This window comes from Echinops telfairi, unplaced genomic scaffold, assembly GCF_000313985.2.
Source record: "Echinops telfairi isolate 266 unplaced genomic scaffold, ASM31398v2 ScPeMD7_7469;HRSCAF=8507_0, whole genome shotgun sequence".
NCBI classification, from domain to species: Eukaryota; Metazoa; Chordata; class Mammalia; order Afrosoricida; family Tenrecidae; genus Echinops; species Echinops telfairi.
In genome coordinates, this window is record NW_022111372.1 from 28175656 (window position 1) to 28194082 (window position 18427).

Consider the following 18427-nt stretch of genomic DNA (forward strand, 5'->3'; position numbering starts at 1 on the left):
AGTGCTTTGCTTTGGTGTGGCAGGATCAGATCAGGCACAATTCCCATACTGTATCTCAGGTGCTGTCCCCCGCTGGGCCATGGGTCAGTGAGGGGCGTCATGTCCCACAGTGGGGCTGGCCATGTGGTCCTCTCTGGGGACTGGCTGCTCTAATTGGGATCATCGTCCTCAAGGCCTGGAATTTTTCTATTTTCTATTATCTTCTGCTTTCTCTTGGATTGACTTTTTTTCTATGTTTTATTTTGTTGGTGGTAATTTTTTTCTTATGATTGTCTTCATAGGAAAGCTAGGATAGGTGATCCATAGAGACAGTGACTAGATTAATAGTTCTTTACAGTTCTGACAGGGGAGGCTGGGTGGAAAAACAGAGCTAATAACTGAGCACAAACACGAAGAAAGTGTTCTAAAATTGATTGTAGTGATGATTGCTTAACTTTCAAATATATTAATTGAATTAGATGACATATGAATTATATGTCAACAAAACAAATTTTAAAAAAATAGATAAAATGAACCTAATCACTTATGAGTTATTAAAAGATTAGGTTAAACACTCTAATGAGCCCACCCACACAGTGAGTGTTACGTGAGGACATCTACCTGTCAAAGAACCATGAGCTCCTAGAACTGTCTACAAGGAAGGAATTGACATGACTGAGACTCTGATTTGAACTCTCAGCCTCTAGAATGGTGAGAAAATAGCTCTCTGTTCCTTAAGGCCACCCACTGCTCACATCTCTGTTAGTGCAACATTTGGAAACTAAGCCAGGCCCTTAATGCTGTTATTAGCCTGGCTTGACCACCACACCTCCCTACCTGCACTAGCAGCTGGACAATGAATGCTTAGGACATGGGACTCTCTTGCTGTTGATGAGTTAAGATCCCAAATGGACCCCAATTTGGCAAGTCAACACTGCCTCATCCTCTAATAAATTCATATACTCATTATTCAAAAACAGCTATTCTTCCTTCAGATGTCTGAAGCTAATCTCTCTCAACTGGTTATCTTAAATCTCTAAACCTTCCAAAGAGAAAAGAAATACCACTTCAGGTTCCTCAACGTGCCTGCAAGTGAACTGCACATTCTGCCTTCTCTCCTATTTTGAGGAACCTGCTGCTCAAGCGCACTCCCCCCTCTCTGAGCCCTGGACACCATCCACCCTCACCTTCCGTGGATTTGGTTCAGTCATTCCCTTCCTCTTGTCCATCACTTGTTAGCCCCTCTCTGAGAGTGTTGCCATTGACCTCAAAACAGGTTTAAACATCTCTCTCCTGTTTGTTGACATCTTTTTAAAAGGATTCACGTCACACAAGTCTGTTCTCTGACCATCATGGAAGTGAGTGACAAGTCAACTGCAGATACCTGGGAATTGAATTTAGAAATTGTATCTAGAAAAAAAAAGTTAAAAAGATAGCCAAAGGGAAATTAGAAAGCAGTTTGAACTGAGTAACGGTCAAAACATACCCATGTTTGTGAAACGCCACTACAGCCGTCCTTAGTGGGAAGTTGATAAAAGGTGGATGCCTACTTTTGGAAAAGGAACCGGACTCAACATGGTAAGCTCAGCCTGCACAGGAAGAATATAGTAAGAGAGCCAATGAAATCCAACGCCAGCAGAAGAAAGAGTGATCAGAAAGCAGTGAAGCCAGAAACATCATGCGGGGAGGCAGGCCTGGAGGAGGAGGAGGTGCTGGAGGCAGTGGTGGTGAATAGATGAAACTAAAGGCTGGTTCCCTGAAACAATCAAGATTTCGGCAGTACAAGAGACAGCGCATGCCTGGCCCCCATTGGGCAACTCTATGCCTCTTGAGCGAAATAAAACAATACTCGGCACGCACAGGCAATCCTAAGAATGTTTGTTGACATTCTGAATACTTCTAAGGTACTATGATATTTTTACTTAAAAAAATCAAAATTTCTAGACCAGAAAAGTTATTATATATGTGTATGGATGTGATGTGCATCTGATTACATAGCTATGTCGCTATGTGGTAGAACTGAATTGATGGCACTAACATATATATCTATATATATATGACACAAACGACCTATTCACAGGAATGAGAGAGGTGTCATCAGCACAGATATTAAAAAGAGTTATTGTTGCTGACCCCATGCACAACAGAACCCAACGCTGCCGGGTTCTTTGGTGTGCATCAGACCAGTATGATTCACAGGGGCTCGCTCTCTGGTTTTCAGAAGTAGACTTCCAGGCTTTTCTTCCTTGTTGGTCTCCGTCCAGGAGCTCCGCTGAAACCTGTTTAGCATCATAACACCGTGCAAGCAGCCTTCACTGATAGATGGGTGGTGACTGTGCTCCAAGTGGGAACCAAAGAGTAGGGTTTCCCACGTGGAAGGCAGGATTCTACGGTGGAGGGCATATGGTGGAGGGCATATTAGGAAGAGCGTCACGCAGACAGAGTGGTCAACTTCGATGACATGCACAGATTCTTTAAAAACAAACAAAACAAAACTAAGCTCACGCTAGAAGATATTGGCAGCCTGTGTAATCCTAAATCTTTAAAAACAAAGTTACAGTAATCCTTAGGGGAAGCCCTAGTGGCCTGGCCCACCTTCCAGACCTCAGTGATGGCCTTGACTTGATGGAGAACGTGGAGTCAGGGTGACAGGGGCGCTCGAAGTTCAGCCAGCTCTGCTTGGGAAAAGCTGATTCACGATGAGGGCACAGAAGCTCTCAGGCAATAATCAAACACACTTGGATTACGCCGGAGGATAAAGTGGGCGGGGAGTTCTATTTTGCACCCACACCCTGACACGCCTTTAGGGATTAATTTCAGTTGAGCTTTGTTTGTTGGTACACAGTCCTGATGGGGAGCATGTGTGTGCGTGTGTGCATGTGTGTGTGTGTGTTTTCACTTATTAAATGACCTTCAACAAACCTAAAATGTAGACTTTTAGCACTCAGAGGGGTTAGGTAAATAGGAAGTAAGAAGCATCCCAAGACAACTCCTGGCACACAGTAAGAATTACATAAAGATTCCCTCCCATTTGATGCCACAATGGGCATCACACAGGGATAGGTACCCAGCCCACAGCTGGAAGTCACAAGATTTTTTTCTTTCCGTGGCTCTCACTTTGAGTTTCTGCTAAGCAAACTGGGTCCCCGGGTCCCCAGCAGCAGTTACCCTATCTAAGAACAGTTCATTACATCTTAGAAAAAAGAACAGGCATTGCCATTTTGCAGTGCACGCTGGGCAGCCACCCAAGAGAATTACTCAGCACTTGTTTTTTCTGCTTTTGGGGTTCTCCCAAAATTGTTTCATCAGTCCAGCTCCCATGAGTTTCTGGCCCCCAATTGACTCATCACCGACTGGCTTTCCTTTGGGGAAAAGACACCATTCTCAGACCCCCGCTAGGCTGAAAGACCAGAATGAGAGATGGGTGCGTCTCCCTGTGCCCCGGCCAGGCGGCGCAGCGAGAAGGGAAGTGGAGATCGGGAGGGGGCGTTACAAGTGACTGCCCCTCCTCAGATGGGAGGGACTGAGGCTGGGTAGCTTGGCTTTCCCAGAGACAACCCAGGATTCCAAAACTTAGCTCTGAGTTGCTTCACAGACTCTGGCCAGCTCTCAGTGCAGGTCCCCCGCGCGCCCCTCCACACGGCCATGTCGTCCTGCAGCCGCGTGGCGCTGGTGACCGGGGCCAACAAGGGCATCGGCTTCGCCATCACGCGCGAGCTGTGCCGGCACTTCTCCGGGGACGTGGTGCTGGCGGCGCGGGACGCGGAGCGCGGCCGGGCGGCCGTGCAGCAGCTGCAGACGGAGGGCCTGAACCCGCGCTTCCACCAGCTGGACATCGACGACCCGCAGAGCATCCGCGCGCTGCGGGACTTCCTGCGCCGCGAGTACGGCGGGCTGAACGTGCTGGTCAACAACGCGGGCATCGCCTTCAAGTGTAGGTGCGGGGAGGCAAGTGGTCCCTGGGTGGTCCGAGGGTGCCGGGCAAGCGCCCTCATGCTCTTGGGTGATCGAGAGAGCCGCTTCCACCGCTCGGGACGCGCTCAGCTCTCGCCTCCCCAGGAGGGCGGCTCTGCGTGGAGCTCTCGGGGTGGCTCGCTGTGCGAAAGGAGGCCGCCCGCCCCGCGCGCCCCGCCTGTCCCCCGGCCTGTCCGAGCCTGTGCGCCGCCCGACCAGCCAGCCGCAGCGGTTCGCCAGAAAACCGGACTCCAGGGAAGGGACCCCGCCCTGCTAAGCTCATCAGCTTTTCTGCACGATGCCAGAAACATTTGCTAAGCAAAGCGTCTCCAGCCTCACTCGGGGCTTTCGCTTTCCTTGAAAGGGCGCATTCATAGACGCCAGATTTGTGGGCTCCGCACAGGAAATGCAGCGCTAAATGCAGCACTAGGGCCAGATTCATTCGAGTGCCCCGGCACTTTAGAGCCGGACGTTAGCCTTTCTTTGACAGAGAGCTTTGATAGGCTCTGGGCGAAAGGAAGCGAGGCTTGGCTCCCTCCCCGAGAGAAGTAATGGTTGACATCCGACTTTAGTAGGGGTGGTTTTAAATAGCCTCTACCATTGGGGTTTATTCTAATTAGGTATTTTAAGAAAGCCACCGAGCTACCATGTGCTAGGGTTTGCAAAGAAACAAACAAGCTTGCTTCACTTATAACCGATCTAATGCCCAGCGGATGCCTGCTAGCTAGCTCTAAGAGGCAGAACAGGGATAAACGAATGATTCTGGAGTGGAAGCCAGTCTTTTGAGCCCTGTCACTCAGGCCCAAGGTGGCGCAGCTCATCCGCACCTGCAACCCTGCCCGAGGTGTTTTCTGGCTCCTATCCTGGAGCGGTGGGAAATGAAGGGGAGCTGGCCTTGGCGCGCCCCAGACATCAGGTGAGACTGTAGATGGGCTCGCAGAGCCCTGGAGCCTGGTAAAGTGGGCCTTGGACAGCAGCGTCTGCATCACCTCGTGTCTCACCTGCCGAATCATGAGCTGTATGCGTTTCCCAGGAGCCTGCTGATGCAGCCTCAGCTCAGTGTTCAAAGCTAGGAGTCCTCCGAGTGGAACTCGTACATTAGTAGCTGCAGCATTTCCTGGGAACCTGTTGCACAGTCTCAAATCCCAACCTCGACCTGCAGCTGCCCTGCAGTTGATACCCTCCCAGCCCTGACCCCACTGCTGTCAGAGTAGAACTGTGCTCCCTGGGGCTTTCCAAAGTGGCTGCTTTCTGTAGTAGATCACCAGGCCTTTCCTCTGCAGTGCAACCTCCAACCACATGAATGGATTTCACCTCCCAGAAAGCCCCACCAGCCCTAGACTTGCTGAATCGGAAACTCTAGGTAGAGCTCAGAGATCTGGTGTTAAGGGGACCTCCAAGTGATTCTGATGCACACACTAGCTTGTGAACCACTGGCGGGGGTGGGTGGTGGGTGGGTGGGACAGTGTCTAAACGCTGTCGTAAAGTAATTTCCTTTTATTTGATTTTTATGCCTTAAGATCCGCTTGGGCATATGGATTTCAGGGTGGATCTATGATGTTCTCTTTGTTTTCTTCTCTTTGTGAAAGTTGATGATCCAACCCCCTTCGACATCCAGGCTGAGATGACACTGAAGACAAACTTCTTTGCCACGAGAAATGTCTGCACTGAATTACTGCCAATAATAAAACCTCATGGTAAGTCCGGTGAGCATGTGGATTGCCCAACCGTGTCCCCAGGGAGTGAGCTGCGGGTGTCCAGAATGGGGCTGCCTGGCAAGAGTTGCCGAGGGGTAACATTCCACATTCTCTGGGGCATCTATGCCATGAATTCAAAGGTAAGATGAGGAGGAGGTAGCAGTGGTGGTAGCGCCTTAGAGTTGGCTCCCACTCATGGGGAACAACAGAGTGCGCAGCCATGGGTCACCTTCACAATCAGATGCCTGAATCCTTGGTGGCAGTCCTGTGTGTGTTGGGTTCCCTCCAATGTAGGAAGGAGCCCCAGTGGCAGTGGGTTAGCAGCACCATCCAATCCATGAGAAAAAGATGGATTTTTTCCTCCGAAACCCAAAGGAATAATTCTATTCTGTCCTACAGGGTCACTATGAGTAGGAGTCAACTCAGTGGCACTGGTTTGGTTTCATTTTGCTCCCAATGTAGGGGCTTATCTTTCAGCACTAAACAGGATCCTTTTCTGAGAGCCTTCAGGTCTTCATTGGTTAATGTTTTAGAAGTAGGTCTCTAGGCTTTTCTGCCGAGTCTGCATTAGTCTGGAAGCTTTGCTAAAACCTTTCCACCATGAGTGACCCAGCCAGTACTTAGCATAGCTTCACAGCAGCATGCAAACCACTACACATAACACTATAGGTAGACAGACAATTAGTGGGATAGGAGGTTACCGAACCCCAAAAGACCTCTTGCCGTTCATCAATTTCAGGAATCCTTTGTCAAGGTGATGCGTCCAGACTGGCTTTTCTGGGGGGCCCAGGGTTAGTACCTGTTCAAATATTATCCCTTTTCTCTTGTACCAACTTTGTCAAACTTATTCAGAAGCTCAGAGAAAGTTTATTAAGAACACCCTGATTATATTCCCCCAAATAATACATCATTGTTATTCATTTTTCAAGTTATTTCTTAAGTGACTGCCAAAGGTCAGGCATTATGTTGGGTGCTGGGGACACAGTGGCGAGCAGCCTTTGGGCCTCTGAGGGCCAGTGCCATCCTCGGCAGGGAGCGAGCCATTCGCCACTCACTTGTGTGGCATTACCTCTGTGCCGGGAGGAAGAGCGCCGGCAACTTCCTTGAGTATTCTCTTTTCCCAACAATTCCACTGTGCTCTTAGGAAGAAGTCTGTGGTTCTTACTGGAAATGCTGCTGGCGGTATTCCAAATACCACAGAGTCATCCATGGTGGACAGGATTCAGTGGTGCTTCCAGACTGAGATGCTGAAAATGCTCTAGGTATTTGTTCTCCCGCTCATCCGCCTCACGGTGGCCAAGGACTATAGAGTAGCACTGTGCTCCAGAGGCTTTTCAGGACAAGGACCTTTCCCTTGCAGAGGGGTCACCAGGTCTCTCTTCCGAAGCACCTCTGGATGGGTTTGGACCACCCACCTCTCGGCTAGTAGTTGAGCACAGCCCTGTTTGTACCACCCATGGACTCACTTTTAAAATAACAAATGTTCTGAATAAGGATTATCCTTGCATTTGAAACTCTTAAAATCTTACAACTGTGGATGGTGAGAGGTGTACCTTTGCTCCTGCCCCCACATGCCCAGTTCCCACCCAGGGGTCTACAGGGAATCGCTTATATTAGTTGCTGTGTGGGTGGGGAACAGAGAAAGCCCGAAGGCAGATGCTGATTGTAGACGTTTGTGAAGTGAGCGAGTGCTTCCAGCCAGAGGCTGGCATTTTAAAATGCAAATCTAAACACATCTGAATGCATATTCCTTTATTTTTTTATAAAAAACAAAACAAAACACAAAGGCTCACAATAAGTATAATGTTCACCATCTAGTTTTTTCACTTACCACACATATATCTTGTTGACGTGGTGGGCTGCTAACTGCAAGACCAGCAGTCTGAAACCACTAGCCACTCTACAGGAGAAAGATGGGCTTTCTACTCCAGCAGAGAATTAGTAGTCTCAGAAACTCACAGGGGCAGCCTACCCTGTCCTGTATGGTCGGTCACTATGAGTCGGCATCAACTTGAAGGCAGTAAGTTTGGTTTGGGTTGGTCTCGTCCCATAAAGAGTTAAAGCCTCAGAAACCCTATCTTTGATTTGAGTCGGAATGGACTGGGTGGCAGTGTGTCTTTTTGCTTTGTTTTGAGGCCCACAGACCTGGGGCTCTTTCCCGATCTGAAGGGAGAGCCGCCTCATCCTTTGGGGCAGCTGCATTGTATTCTATTCAGGGCTTCAAATTGGTTCCTTCTGGTTCTACTCTGAAGCCTTGCATTTCCTCATTTCCACTCCAGATGTACTGAATCGGAACCTGTATTTCAGTAAGATCCCCAGGTGATTGAGAATATAGATTCTGATTCAGTTCCTCTGGGGTGGAAAGGCAACTTCTCAGCAAGGGATCAAACTGGCATGAACCAGTTGGGAGCCCTATTACTGGCACTCCCAGGTTATGAATGAGATTCACCCCTAGAGTGTCTTTATGTTGAACTTGTAGGGAAATCGGGAAAGGTACATATGGTTCTTATGTAAGAGCTATAGTGTCATGGAGTGATGTGCATTGAGCTGCTCACATCAAGATCAGCAGCTCAAATCCACTAGCCCTTCTGAGGGAGAAAGATGAGGCTTTCTAGTCCCATAAAGATTTTCAAATAGTAGTCGGGGACTGCTTACCTAAGCTTATCCTAGAGGGCCACCAGTACTCCTCTCTATGCGGACTTGGGTCATACTAGAGCTGGGAATAGTGTCCAGGTTTTCTGGCTTCATCTCTCTGTCAAATCAGGATTGTTAGTTCTCCTGGAGTAAAACAGTATAGTGTGGCAAAAATGGAAACCAAGCCATTTCTAAAGATAATGGGAGCTTCGGGAGTGGGGTGAGGGTAGGGGTGTGTTTCAGGGATCAACCCAGAGTACGCCACTTCAGTCTTAAGATCAGCTGCTTCCACAGGCTCGTTATGAAGTGGTGACGAGAAGGAACGGGATCTAACTGGGGAAGTTACCATTTTTAGAATGTAGTGATCCAGTTTAGGGAAATGCTGACGGTGTGGCATTGTGGCGGTGTCTTGGTAACCGAAACAAAGTGACATGCCACCATCTGGCTAGCTGAATGAGGTTGGCCTGGATCTGAAGTGCACAAAGGGCTCCTCATAGCTGTGAGTTGGCATCAAGGTGGTCCCAGGCACCACAGGAGGGCCATCCTGCTCCATCCAGTTTTCACTGGCTGGTTTCCGCTAGTGGGTTGCCAGGCCTTTCTTCCTAGTCCATCTCTGCTGAAATTGATTCCACATCTTGGAAACCTGCAAGCCTCTTCTGGCAGGTGGGTTGTGGCTGTGCAAGGGACACAGTGACCAGGGATCAAACCTTCATCTGCCCTTGAGTCTGACTCAGAGCAACCACATGGGACAAGGTCGAATTACCCCTGTGAGTTCCTGCAACTCGAACTTTTTATTTTATCTTAATAGATTATTTTATTGCGGGCTCTTACAGCTCTTGTAACAATCCATACATCAATTGTATCGGATGTTGCACACATGTTGCCATCATCATTTCCAAAACATTTTCTTTCTACTTGAGCCCTTGGTATCAGGTTCTCCTTTTTCCCCTCCTTCTGCCCCCCCACTCCCCACCCCTTGTGAACTCTTGAAAATTAAAAATTATTTTTATTTTCATATTTTACACTGTCGGCTGTCTCCCTTCACCCATGTTTCTGTTATTCGTCCCCCCTGGGGTGGGGGGGTTGTATGTCAATCATTATGATCGGTTCCCCCCTTTTCCCCCTACCCTCATGGTATTGCTACTCTCATTATTGGTCCTGAGGGGAGAGACTGTAACTCTTTACAGGAGTAGAGAGTCTCCTCTTTCTCCAGCGGAACAGGCTAGTGGTTTCAAAGTGTTTACCTTGTGATTAGCAGCCCAACGCAAAACCACTATGCCACGCACATAGAAGGTGGAACTTGTACCACTGAGCCACCATGATCCCCAGCTGCACACGACTCTGCTTAAATTCCTTATAGGAGCCTTCTAAATGGAGACACCACAATGGTCAACAAAATGGCCAATGTTGGCACCCACTCACCCAATACCAGAGTGGGTTCAGAATCACATCTTCTAAGCTGTAGGTTTGGATCCCTGGTGGTGTTGTGGGTAGTGGTTATGTTCTGGGCTGCGAGCTGCAAGGTCCGCAGTTTAAAACCATCAGCAGCTCCTCGGGAGACACTCACGGCTTTCTGCTGTAAACACTTCCAGTCTCGAAAACTCACAGAGGGAGTTCCACCCTGCCCTATCGCGTTGCTATGAGTTGGCACTGACTTGATGGCAGTGAGCTTGGTGTGCTTTTTTTAAAGCTCTGCATAATTGCTGATTGCTCTAGACATCTGTTTTATGAACTGCAGCAGGAATCTGATGTACAATCCCTTAAAAATATTTATGACTCTCCGGTAAACCTCAAGTTCACTTGGGGGCAAAATTCTGAGCACCATTGCCTTTTCATGCGCAGGGAATCACTTTCCCATGCCAAACTGATTTGAAAGCAGCTCACACTCTCACTGCTGACTCATCGTGACCCTATAGGACAGGGTGAAACTGCCACTGTGGGTTTCTGAGACTGTAACTCTCGGTTAGATGCCCAAGGCACAACCCACTACACCACCAGGTCTCTGGTATTGAGTTATATAATATCACCCTAACAATGGTAGCTTGCTTATTTGTTCACCATTGAATGCATAAGCGAGCCAACTACCACACCAGTAGAGGGAGCAACTTGCCCACTCTTTTCTAGAATGACCTGAAAGGTGTTTCCATAAGCCCTGGTGGTGTAGCGGCTATGTTTTGAACTGCGAATGTGTAAGGTCGCTGTGAGTCAGAAAGACTTGACGGCCATGAGCTGAGTTTTGAATCATGAGGAAAATCTGACAAATCTAAATTGGGAGAACATGCTACAAAATACTGACCTTGGGTGTGAATGCTACAAAATACTTGCCTAGAGTTTTTCAAAAAGGGCTTTGTCACTGTCCCCTACTGCAGATTAAAATAGACTCCAGAGAGATGACAGCTATGTGATCCCACCTTGGATCTTAGATTAAATCAAATCAACAACACACTATCAAGGGGCATGTTTGAAACACCTGGAAAGTTTGGCGTATGGGCTGTACATTAGTAGTTCCGCACAGTGATGAAGGCCTTGAGTGAGATCACTGTTGTGACTATGTTGGGGCCCCTCCTTTGTTCCCATATAGCAGGGAGCTACAGCAAGCTCATGGGAAAATTCCATTCTCTTTTTATTCTGTTTTTCCATGAACTTGCTGAAGCTCCCTTATATATGCTGAAGTATTTGGGGTAAGGTTCATGACGCTGGCAATGTAGGCAAGAGGAGTAAGTGGGCGAGGGCAAACGTGGCTGATCGTTCATAGCTGGTGCATTTCAGGGAAGGAAATGCAGGTGTGTGTTAGTCCTGCAATTTTCCTATAGGTTTCACATTTTCCAAAATTAAAAGTTGGGGGTTAAGAAAAAGAGAGAGAGAGAGAGAGAGAGAGAGAGAGATTGAAGCATCATAGATACCTGTACCTGGAGGATGCATGAGGGATTACCTTTTTTTTTAAAAATTAGTTTTATCGACACCTAATCCACATATCATACATTTCAATAGTTCAATAATAAATAATGTCAAGAAAAAATATCAAGAAGAATTGTACAATCATTACCACAATCAATTTTAGAACAACCCACCCCCACCCCCCCTGTTAAATCACCTTTAAAATGAGTTGTGTAATCACAATTATTTCGAGTGATGCCTCCCCCAAGGCACTACTTTTAAGGACAGAAAGGGTCTCTTCATATGGAATTGGGATTGGGGCCCAGGAGAGAACACCACATGGAATATATAGCTCTCCCCGACCTCCTGAGCATGGGCCTGTGGAGAATGCCACTCAGAAAAGGAAATCCCAGAGAGATTGGCTGGGGGCAGAAAATATGAAGGGGCTTCAAAAAGCTTGTGGAAAAAAGAAATAAAAAATTATATTATTTTTTCATTCAATTTTTCCACAAACGTTTTGAAGCCCCCTCATATAGGAGCAGAGTAATATAACAAGAACAACCCCAGGACACCACCGGCCTTCCACTGAGGTGATGGGAAAATTCTGGAACACTTAATGGTGATGGTTTTATACATGGTGATTTTCATTAATGCCACTGAATTGTACAAGTGAAGATTGCAGAAATGGCAGATGTTCTGTTACCTTGCTACTTCGCACAATACAAAGGAAATTCACTCACTGCCAGCGAGTCAATTCCAACGCTGAGCGCCCCCAGGGGACAGGGTAGAACCGCCCCTGTGGGTTCCCAGACTGCCGATCTTTATGGGAGTAGAAAGCCTCATCTTTCTCCCTCCGAATGGCTGGTGCTTTCCAACCGCTGCCTTGCAATTAGCAGCCGAATGTAGAACTCACTAAGACATCAGAGCTCCTTAATAAAAATGATCTGAAAATTGATGGTTTTTTGGTGCTAGGTGGAGGGTGTAAACTCAGCATGTTTACTAGTTTTTGATGTTCAGAAATGCTTCCAGTGGAGTTTTGGGGTCTATAGATTTGTTTTTATGGGCCTGTCTCTTAAACAAACCATTTGCAGGGAGTGGACTCTGACTCTGTGTCAGAGTAAAATGGGGTTCCTTTGGAAGTAGACTGCCAGGGTCTTGCTTCTGACATGATTCTGGGTAGACTTGAACCTCTAACTTTCGGGTTAGCAGCTGAGGGCATTAACTGTACCACCAGTTGAATTCCAACTTGAAATCCCCAAAATGGGACTCAATTGCCTATCTTAAAAAAATAATAATAGGCTTTATTTTTTTATAGCAGTTTTAGATTTTCAGAAAAAAATTGTGCAGAAACCACAACATTATCCCATCTGCTGCTCCACATTCCTGTGGTGCACTTGTTACAACTGATGAGCCAATATTGTTACTCTTTGTTGACAATCTTAAGGGCTTTTATTGTTGTAAAAATATAGATAACATATTTTCCATTTCAATATTTTTCACATGCACAATTCAGTGAGACTAATTACGTGAATCATGATGCTATGCAACCATCACCAATATCTATTCGTTTATTAGCTCTGGCCAAACGATAGTAGAAGTCAAAACCAGGATGGAGAATCAACCTACTCCACATGTGCAATACTTCTTCACCACGGGCAGATGTTCACACATTGCAGTGTGCTGGAAGTTATGCCACCGGTATTTTAAAGACCAGCAAGGTCACCTGTGGTGGATGATGTCATCAGAGTTGCCAGACTAAGAAAGAGCCATAGTGGAACTGTTGGTTAAGTGCTGGGCTGCTGACTGCAGGGTTAGCAGTTCAAACCCACCAGCTGATCTGAGGGAGACAGAGGAAACAATCAGCTCCTGTAAATATGTACAGCCTGGGAACCCTATATAGTTAGGGTCACTAGGAGTTGGGATCTCCTCAGTGGCAGGGGGTTTGATTCCAGTCTAAGAGACTAGGAAGAGCAGCCTGGAGACCTACTTCTAAAAATTTGCCAATGGAACCCATTGCCATCACATTGATTCCTACTCACTGCAACTCTGTAGGAGAGACTGGCACTGCCCTACATGGTTTCTAAGGCTGTGAATCTTTACTGAAGCAGACTACCACATCTTTCTCCCACAGAGCAGCTGGTGGGTTTGAACCAGCAACCTTCGAATTAGTCACCAAGTGCTTAACCCCTGCAGCACCAGAGCTTCTCTAGTCAGTGAAAAAGAGGTGTCAGCAATGTTGAAATCCACTGGTGGTGCAGATCTTATGCCTTCTGGAATATTTGGTTGATATCAGCAGTTGACCCCAATCCACAACCAAGCATGATGCGTTCTAGTCAACCAATGGTAGTTTTATCAATGACTCGTTTCCCCACTTCTATTGTTCTATTTCAGGCCGGGTCGTGAATATCAGTAGTTTGCAGGGCTCAAAAGCTCTGGAGAACTGCAGAGAAGACCTGCAGGAGAAGTTCCGATGTGAGACACTGACGGAGGAGGACCTGGTGGACCTCATGAAGAAGTTTGTGGAGGATACGAAAAACGAAGTGCATGAGCGGGAGGGCTGGCCCAGCTCAGCCTATGGCATGTCCAAGCTGGGGGTCACAGTCTTATCAAGAATCCAGGCCAGGAATCTGGACGCGAAGAGAAAAGCCGACCGGATTCTGCTGAATGCCTGCTGCCCTGGCTGGGTGAAGACTGACATGGCTGGGGATTACGGCTCCAGGACTGTGGAGGAGGGGGCCGAGACGCCCGTCTACTTGGCCCTCCTGCCCCCAGATGCTACTGAGCCTCATGGCCAGCTGGTCCGGGACAAAGTCGTCCAGAACTGGTAAATGTCTGTGCTGAAGCTCAGTGCTAAATAAACATCTGTGACATGAAAGAACGGATTCTGCTTCCCTTTCTGTTCACTAAGTGTCGATCAGAATCTCCGTGTCAGAAAGGTCTCTAGTTCTAGAATCTAAGATGGAATGATTTCGCTCTACCAAAAACGATTTAATCCAAGAGGAAAAGAAGGTAAGGCCAGTGGCTCTCAAATTTTTGCATGCGTCAGGACCGCCAGGAGGGCAGGTTTTCCTTGACTCCCTGGGTGGTACAAATGGTGAAGTGCTCAACTGCTAACCTAGAGGCTGCAGGCTTGAGTAACTCAGAAGAAAGGGCTGGCAACCTACTTCCAAAGCGCCAGCTATTGAAAACCCTGTGGAGCACAGTCCTACTCTGCCATATGTGAGGTCGGTTGCCATGAGTTGGAATTTATTTGAGGGCTGCTGGTGTGGGGTTTTTGATATGTGTCTCCTCCCCAGAATTTCGGATTCAATTGGTCTGGCATTGGGCCTATGAAGTAGTCTTTCTAACAAGGCACCTGGGTGGCACGTAGGGTTTGTCTTCAGCTAATAACCTAAAGCCTAGAGGTTTGAGTCTAACCAGGGGTGCCACGGAAGAAAAGTCTGCCATCCAGGTTCCATGAAAGTGAAACAGCAAACCTCTTGACATTGAGTTGATTCCAACTGATACTGACTCTATAGGACAGGTTAGAATGGCCCAATGGGGTTTCAAGGCTGTAATCTTATTTTATTTTTTTTAATTTTAAGAATATACACAGAAAAACACATGATGGTTCAACACTTTGTACTTGGTCAATTTAGTGACATTATTTATTGAGTTGTGGCGTCAAGCTCGCCCTCCTTTCGGAGTTGTTCCTCCCCATTGACATAAACTCACTGCCCGCAAGGCTCCCATCTCGCTTTGTGAGTTGTATTGCCAATTTGATCCCATACAAGCAGTTCTAAAAGGGTGCATTGTTTAAAGCAGATAATTACTAATTAAGTAAAACGATTGTTTTGATTTTAAGAAGAATCTGATGGCAATGTTAGATATAATGTTTCCAGATGATCTCAGGACAATAGCCTCGGGTTCATCCAACCATCCAAGGCCCCAGAAAATCTGGAGGACTGGCAATCTGTTCTGTATTTTCCCCTTTTCTGATCAGGATTTTTCTATGGAATCTTTGATCAAAGTGTTCAGTAATGGCAGCTGGGCATTACACCGTTCTTCTGGTCCCAAGGTAAAGGGGGTGGTCGTTCTTGGATGTAATCAGCCACACATTCCCTGTGCTCCTCCATGGCTGTCATCTGCATAGAAGCAGATTGCTCAGCTCTCCAGAACCCAGAGAGTGGTTGCTGGGTTCCAATTGCTGGGCCTTCGGTTAGCAGCTGAGTACATCACCACTGCATCATCAGGGCTACTTTCCACAAAGACCGTGGCCAGAAATGCCACCAGGAGTTGTTCTCTGGACACACAGGGCAAAATGAGCCAAAATGGACTGCTGGTCACAGCCAACACCTTCTCAGGTGAAGCAGGTGCTGTTGGCCAGGCATTCTGAGAACCACCAGTCAAGCGAGTGGGGCCAGGCCTCAGCCAACGTTCTAGCCACATCTAATTTATTCTTTGGGATGATAGATTATCCTGGGTTTGTTTTAGCTCTGCAGTCTTCCTTTGCATCACGCTTTTATTAGATTCAAGTACATGTCAATGGATTCTTAGGCTTGAGCATTCTAGTTCGAAGAGCTCCGAGGACTGCCTTTTGGAGGGATCTTTCTTCCGTGCTGGGTCTTGCATTCTGTGTGTCCCCCCACTGCTCCTCCCACAGAGGGTTTGTGAGGTGCTCATCCTATATTTCCCATCTTGTTCGCGAGGCTGCCACTTTGTCTAGCCCTCTTCTTGGCTCTGACATGGATGCCCTCTTCTGCTCCCTTTAACTTAGAACCCAGGATGATCCGTCAGATGAACTCCCTTTTATAGTCTCTGGTGGAAGTGGTTACACATTGGACTGCTATTGGCAAAGCCAGCGGTACAAAATCACCAGCTGCTCCATGAGGCTTCCTATTCCTGTAAAGAGTTAGTCTGGGAAACTCACAGGCACTGGTCTGCCCTGTCCTGTAGGGTTGCTGTGAGTCAGCATTGAATTGATTCCAGTGAGTTTTGTGTTGTTTTGTTTTTGTTTTTTTAAACTAAGTTAAGATAGCTCTGTGGCATGGTTACACATTAGGGTGTTAACCACAAGGTCAGTAGTTCAAAGCCACCAACCACTCAAAGGGAGAAAGAGGACGTTTTCTGTTCCTGTAAAGATTTATAGCCTTGGAAACCTAAAGGGGCAGTTCTACTTTGTTTTCAAGGGTGATTTTGAGTCAAAATGGACTCAGTGGCCTTAAGTTTTTAGTTTATGATTATGATAACTGATTGCTGTGATACAATTCTCACCTTTCATGAAGATCAAGGAGCCATGGTGGCACTGTTAGGTAAGTGTTGGGCTGTGAACCACAAGGTCAGTGGTTCAAACCCACCAGTCACTCTGAAGGATAAAGATGGGGCTATCTGCTCCCAAATAGATTTACAGCTTTGGAAACCCTATAGAGCAGGGGTCCTCAAACTTTTTAAACAGGGGGCCAGTTCACTGTCCCTCAGACCGTTGGAGGACCGGACTTTAGTTAAAAAAAACCCACTATGAACAAATTCCTATACACACTGCACATATCTTATTTTGAAGTAAAAAAAAACAAATGGGGCAAAAACACCCGGTGGGCCGGATAAATGTCGTTGGCGGGCTGCATGTGGCCCGTGGGCCGTAGTTTGAGGACGCCTGCTATAGAGCAGTGGTTCTCAACTTTCCTAATGCTGTGATCCTTTAATATAGTTCCTTATGTTGTGGTGACCCCAACCATAAAATTATTTTCATTGCTACTTCATCACTGTAATTTTGCTATTGTTATGAATCAGGCAACTCCTGTAAAAGGGTCGTTCGACTTCCAACTGGGTCGCGACTCACAGGTTGAGAACCACTCCTATAGAGGGTTGCTATGAGTTGGAATTGACTTGACAGCAGTGGGCTTTTGCAGGAGACTCAGGTTTAACTCACAGCCAATGCACTTCATGTTCAGCCACCATACACCCATCAGTGAAGGCTTGCCTGCTCCTATGGTGATGAACAGGTTTCAGTGGAACTTCCACACTAAGGACTAGGAAGAAAGGCCTGGCAAGATTATCTGAAAATTAGCTAATGAACCCTACGTATCACAACAGTCTGATCTGCAACCAGTGAGGTCATGGGGGAAGTGCAGTGTTTTGCTTTATTATTCACGGGGTCACCATAAGTCAGAAGCTAATCCAGCCATAGCCACCGCCACTTTGACAACAGGGTCCTCTGTGTTTACTGCCTTCAAATGGGTTGGTTTTGCACCAGACCTTCGGGTTCTGGTTATACCCCATAGAAAGCAGACCTGGAAGCCACAGCATCTTATTAAAAAAGCAAGTACTTGCAGAGAAAATATGCAAGGGAGTTTCAGAACTGGCTCACCAGATGACTGCAAAAATACAACAGGGGTGGGTGGGGAGGGAGAGATACAAACCAAATAGATGACAAGATTTCTAAATTTGTGCCAGTATCTTCAATGTGGGAAATAGCAACGTAGTCACTTATCATGTTCACAAAGGTCACATCATATCTTTGGACACAGAAATGCTGAAGATGCTGTGTATTTGGGGGACCAGAACTAAAAAGGTTAACTGTTTATTTCTAAGAAGTAATGAGTTGGTATGTGATCCAGGCACCTTGAAACCAACAGCCTTATCTGTGGGGGAAAACAATGTTTTCTACTCCTGTCAAGTTACAGTCTTGGAAACCCACCGGTGCAGTTCTGCCCTGTCTTAAAGGGTTGCTATGAATTGCCATCGGCTCCATGGTTGTGAATTTGGGTTTTTTGGTTGTTCTTTCTGGTTGATCCCAAGGAACAGTGTTTATCTGTCTTGACTGATGGTTGTATAAGGAGCCTGTGCGTTCGGTGCGGGGCTGCTGAAAACTGCAATTAAAACTGAACCAAGTGCTCCGTGGGAGAAAGATGAGGCTGCCGGCTCCTGTAAAGATTTACAGCCTCAGAAGCCATGTATATATGTGTGCTTTTGAATTGACCCCATGGCAGTGGGTTTGTTTGGAGTTTGGTCGTACTTATGGCAGCAGGGTGAAGTATTCGTTATCTTTTTCTATCCCCGTTAGGTAGAAAAGGAAAACTGACTATATTTCACTTCCTCTGCCCATCTCTCTGTCTCCTGATTAAATTCACCTTTTCTCATTGTCTCAGGCCATTGCTCTCAAGGCATTTTAATGACTTCTTGTTTGTTTCTAAGGACATTGTAAAGGCCTTCCGTACATTTCCTGAGTTTGACTATCGTCTGCCTCTGCACTACTCTAGAGATACTCTGCTCTTTCGTACTCCAGAGGGAGGGAGTACTCTCAGAAC

At 46.9% G+C, this 18427-nt stretch overlaps 1 protein-coding gene across 1 annotated transcript; it reads left to right on the forward strand.

Moving 5' to 3' along the window:
* Positions 1-3564: 3564 nt before the first annotated feature.
* On the forward strand, positions 3565-14010 carry CBR3 (carbonyl reductase 3). The gene is made up of 3 exons (XM_004696943.2): positions 3565-3913; positions 5523-5630; positions 13533-14010. Exons 1-3 carry the CDS (start codon positions 3625-3627, stop codon positions 13967-13969), a joined length of 834 nt encoding a protein of 277 aa, XP_004697000.1. The 5' UTR covers positions 3565-3624; the 3' UTR covers positions 13970-14010.
* Positions 14011-18427: the final 4417 nt, after the last annotated feature.

Bases quoted from the DNA above. Each gene is read 5' to 3' on its own strand.
- CBR3 (XM_004696943.2), top strand. From the start codon at position 3,625: ATGTCGTCCTGCAGCCGCGTGGCGCTGGTGACCGGGGCCAACAAGGGC. The intron at 3,914-5,522 runs GTAGGTGCGGGG...TCTTTGTGAAAG, and splicing joins CGCGGGCATCGCCTTCAAGT to TTGATGATCCAACCCCCTTC. The intron at 5,631-13,532 runs GTAAGTCCGGTG...GTTCTATTTCAG, and splicing joins GCCAATAATAAAACCTCATG to GCCGGGTCGTGAATATCAGT.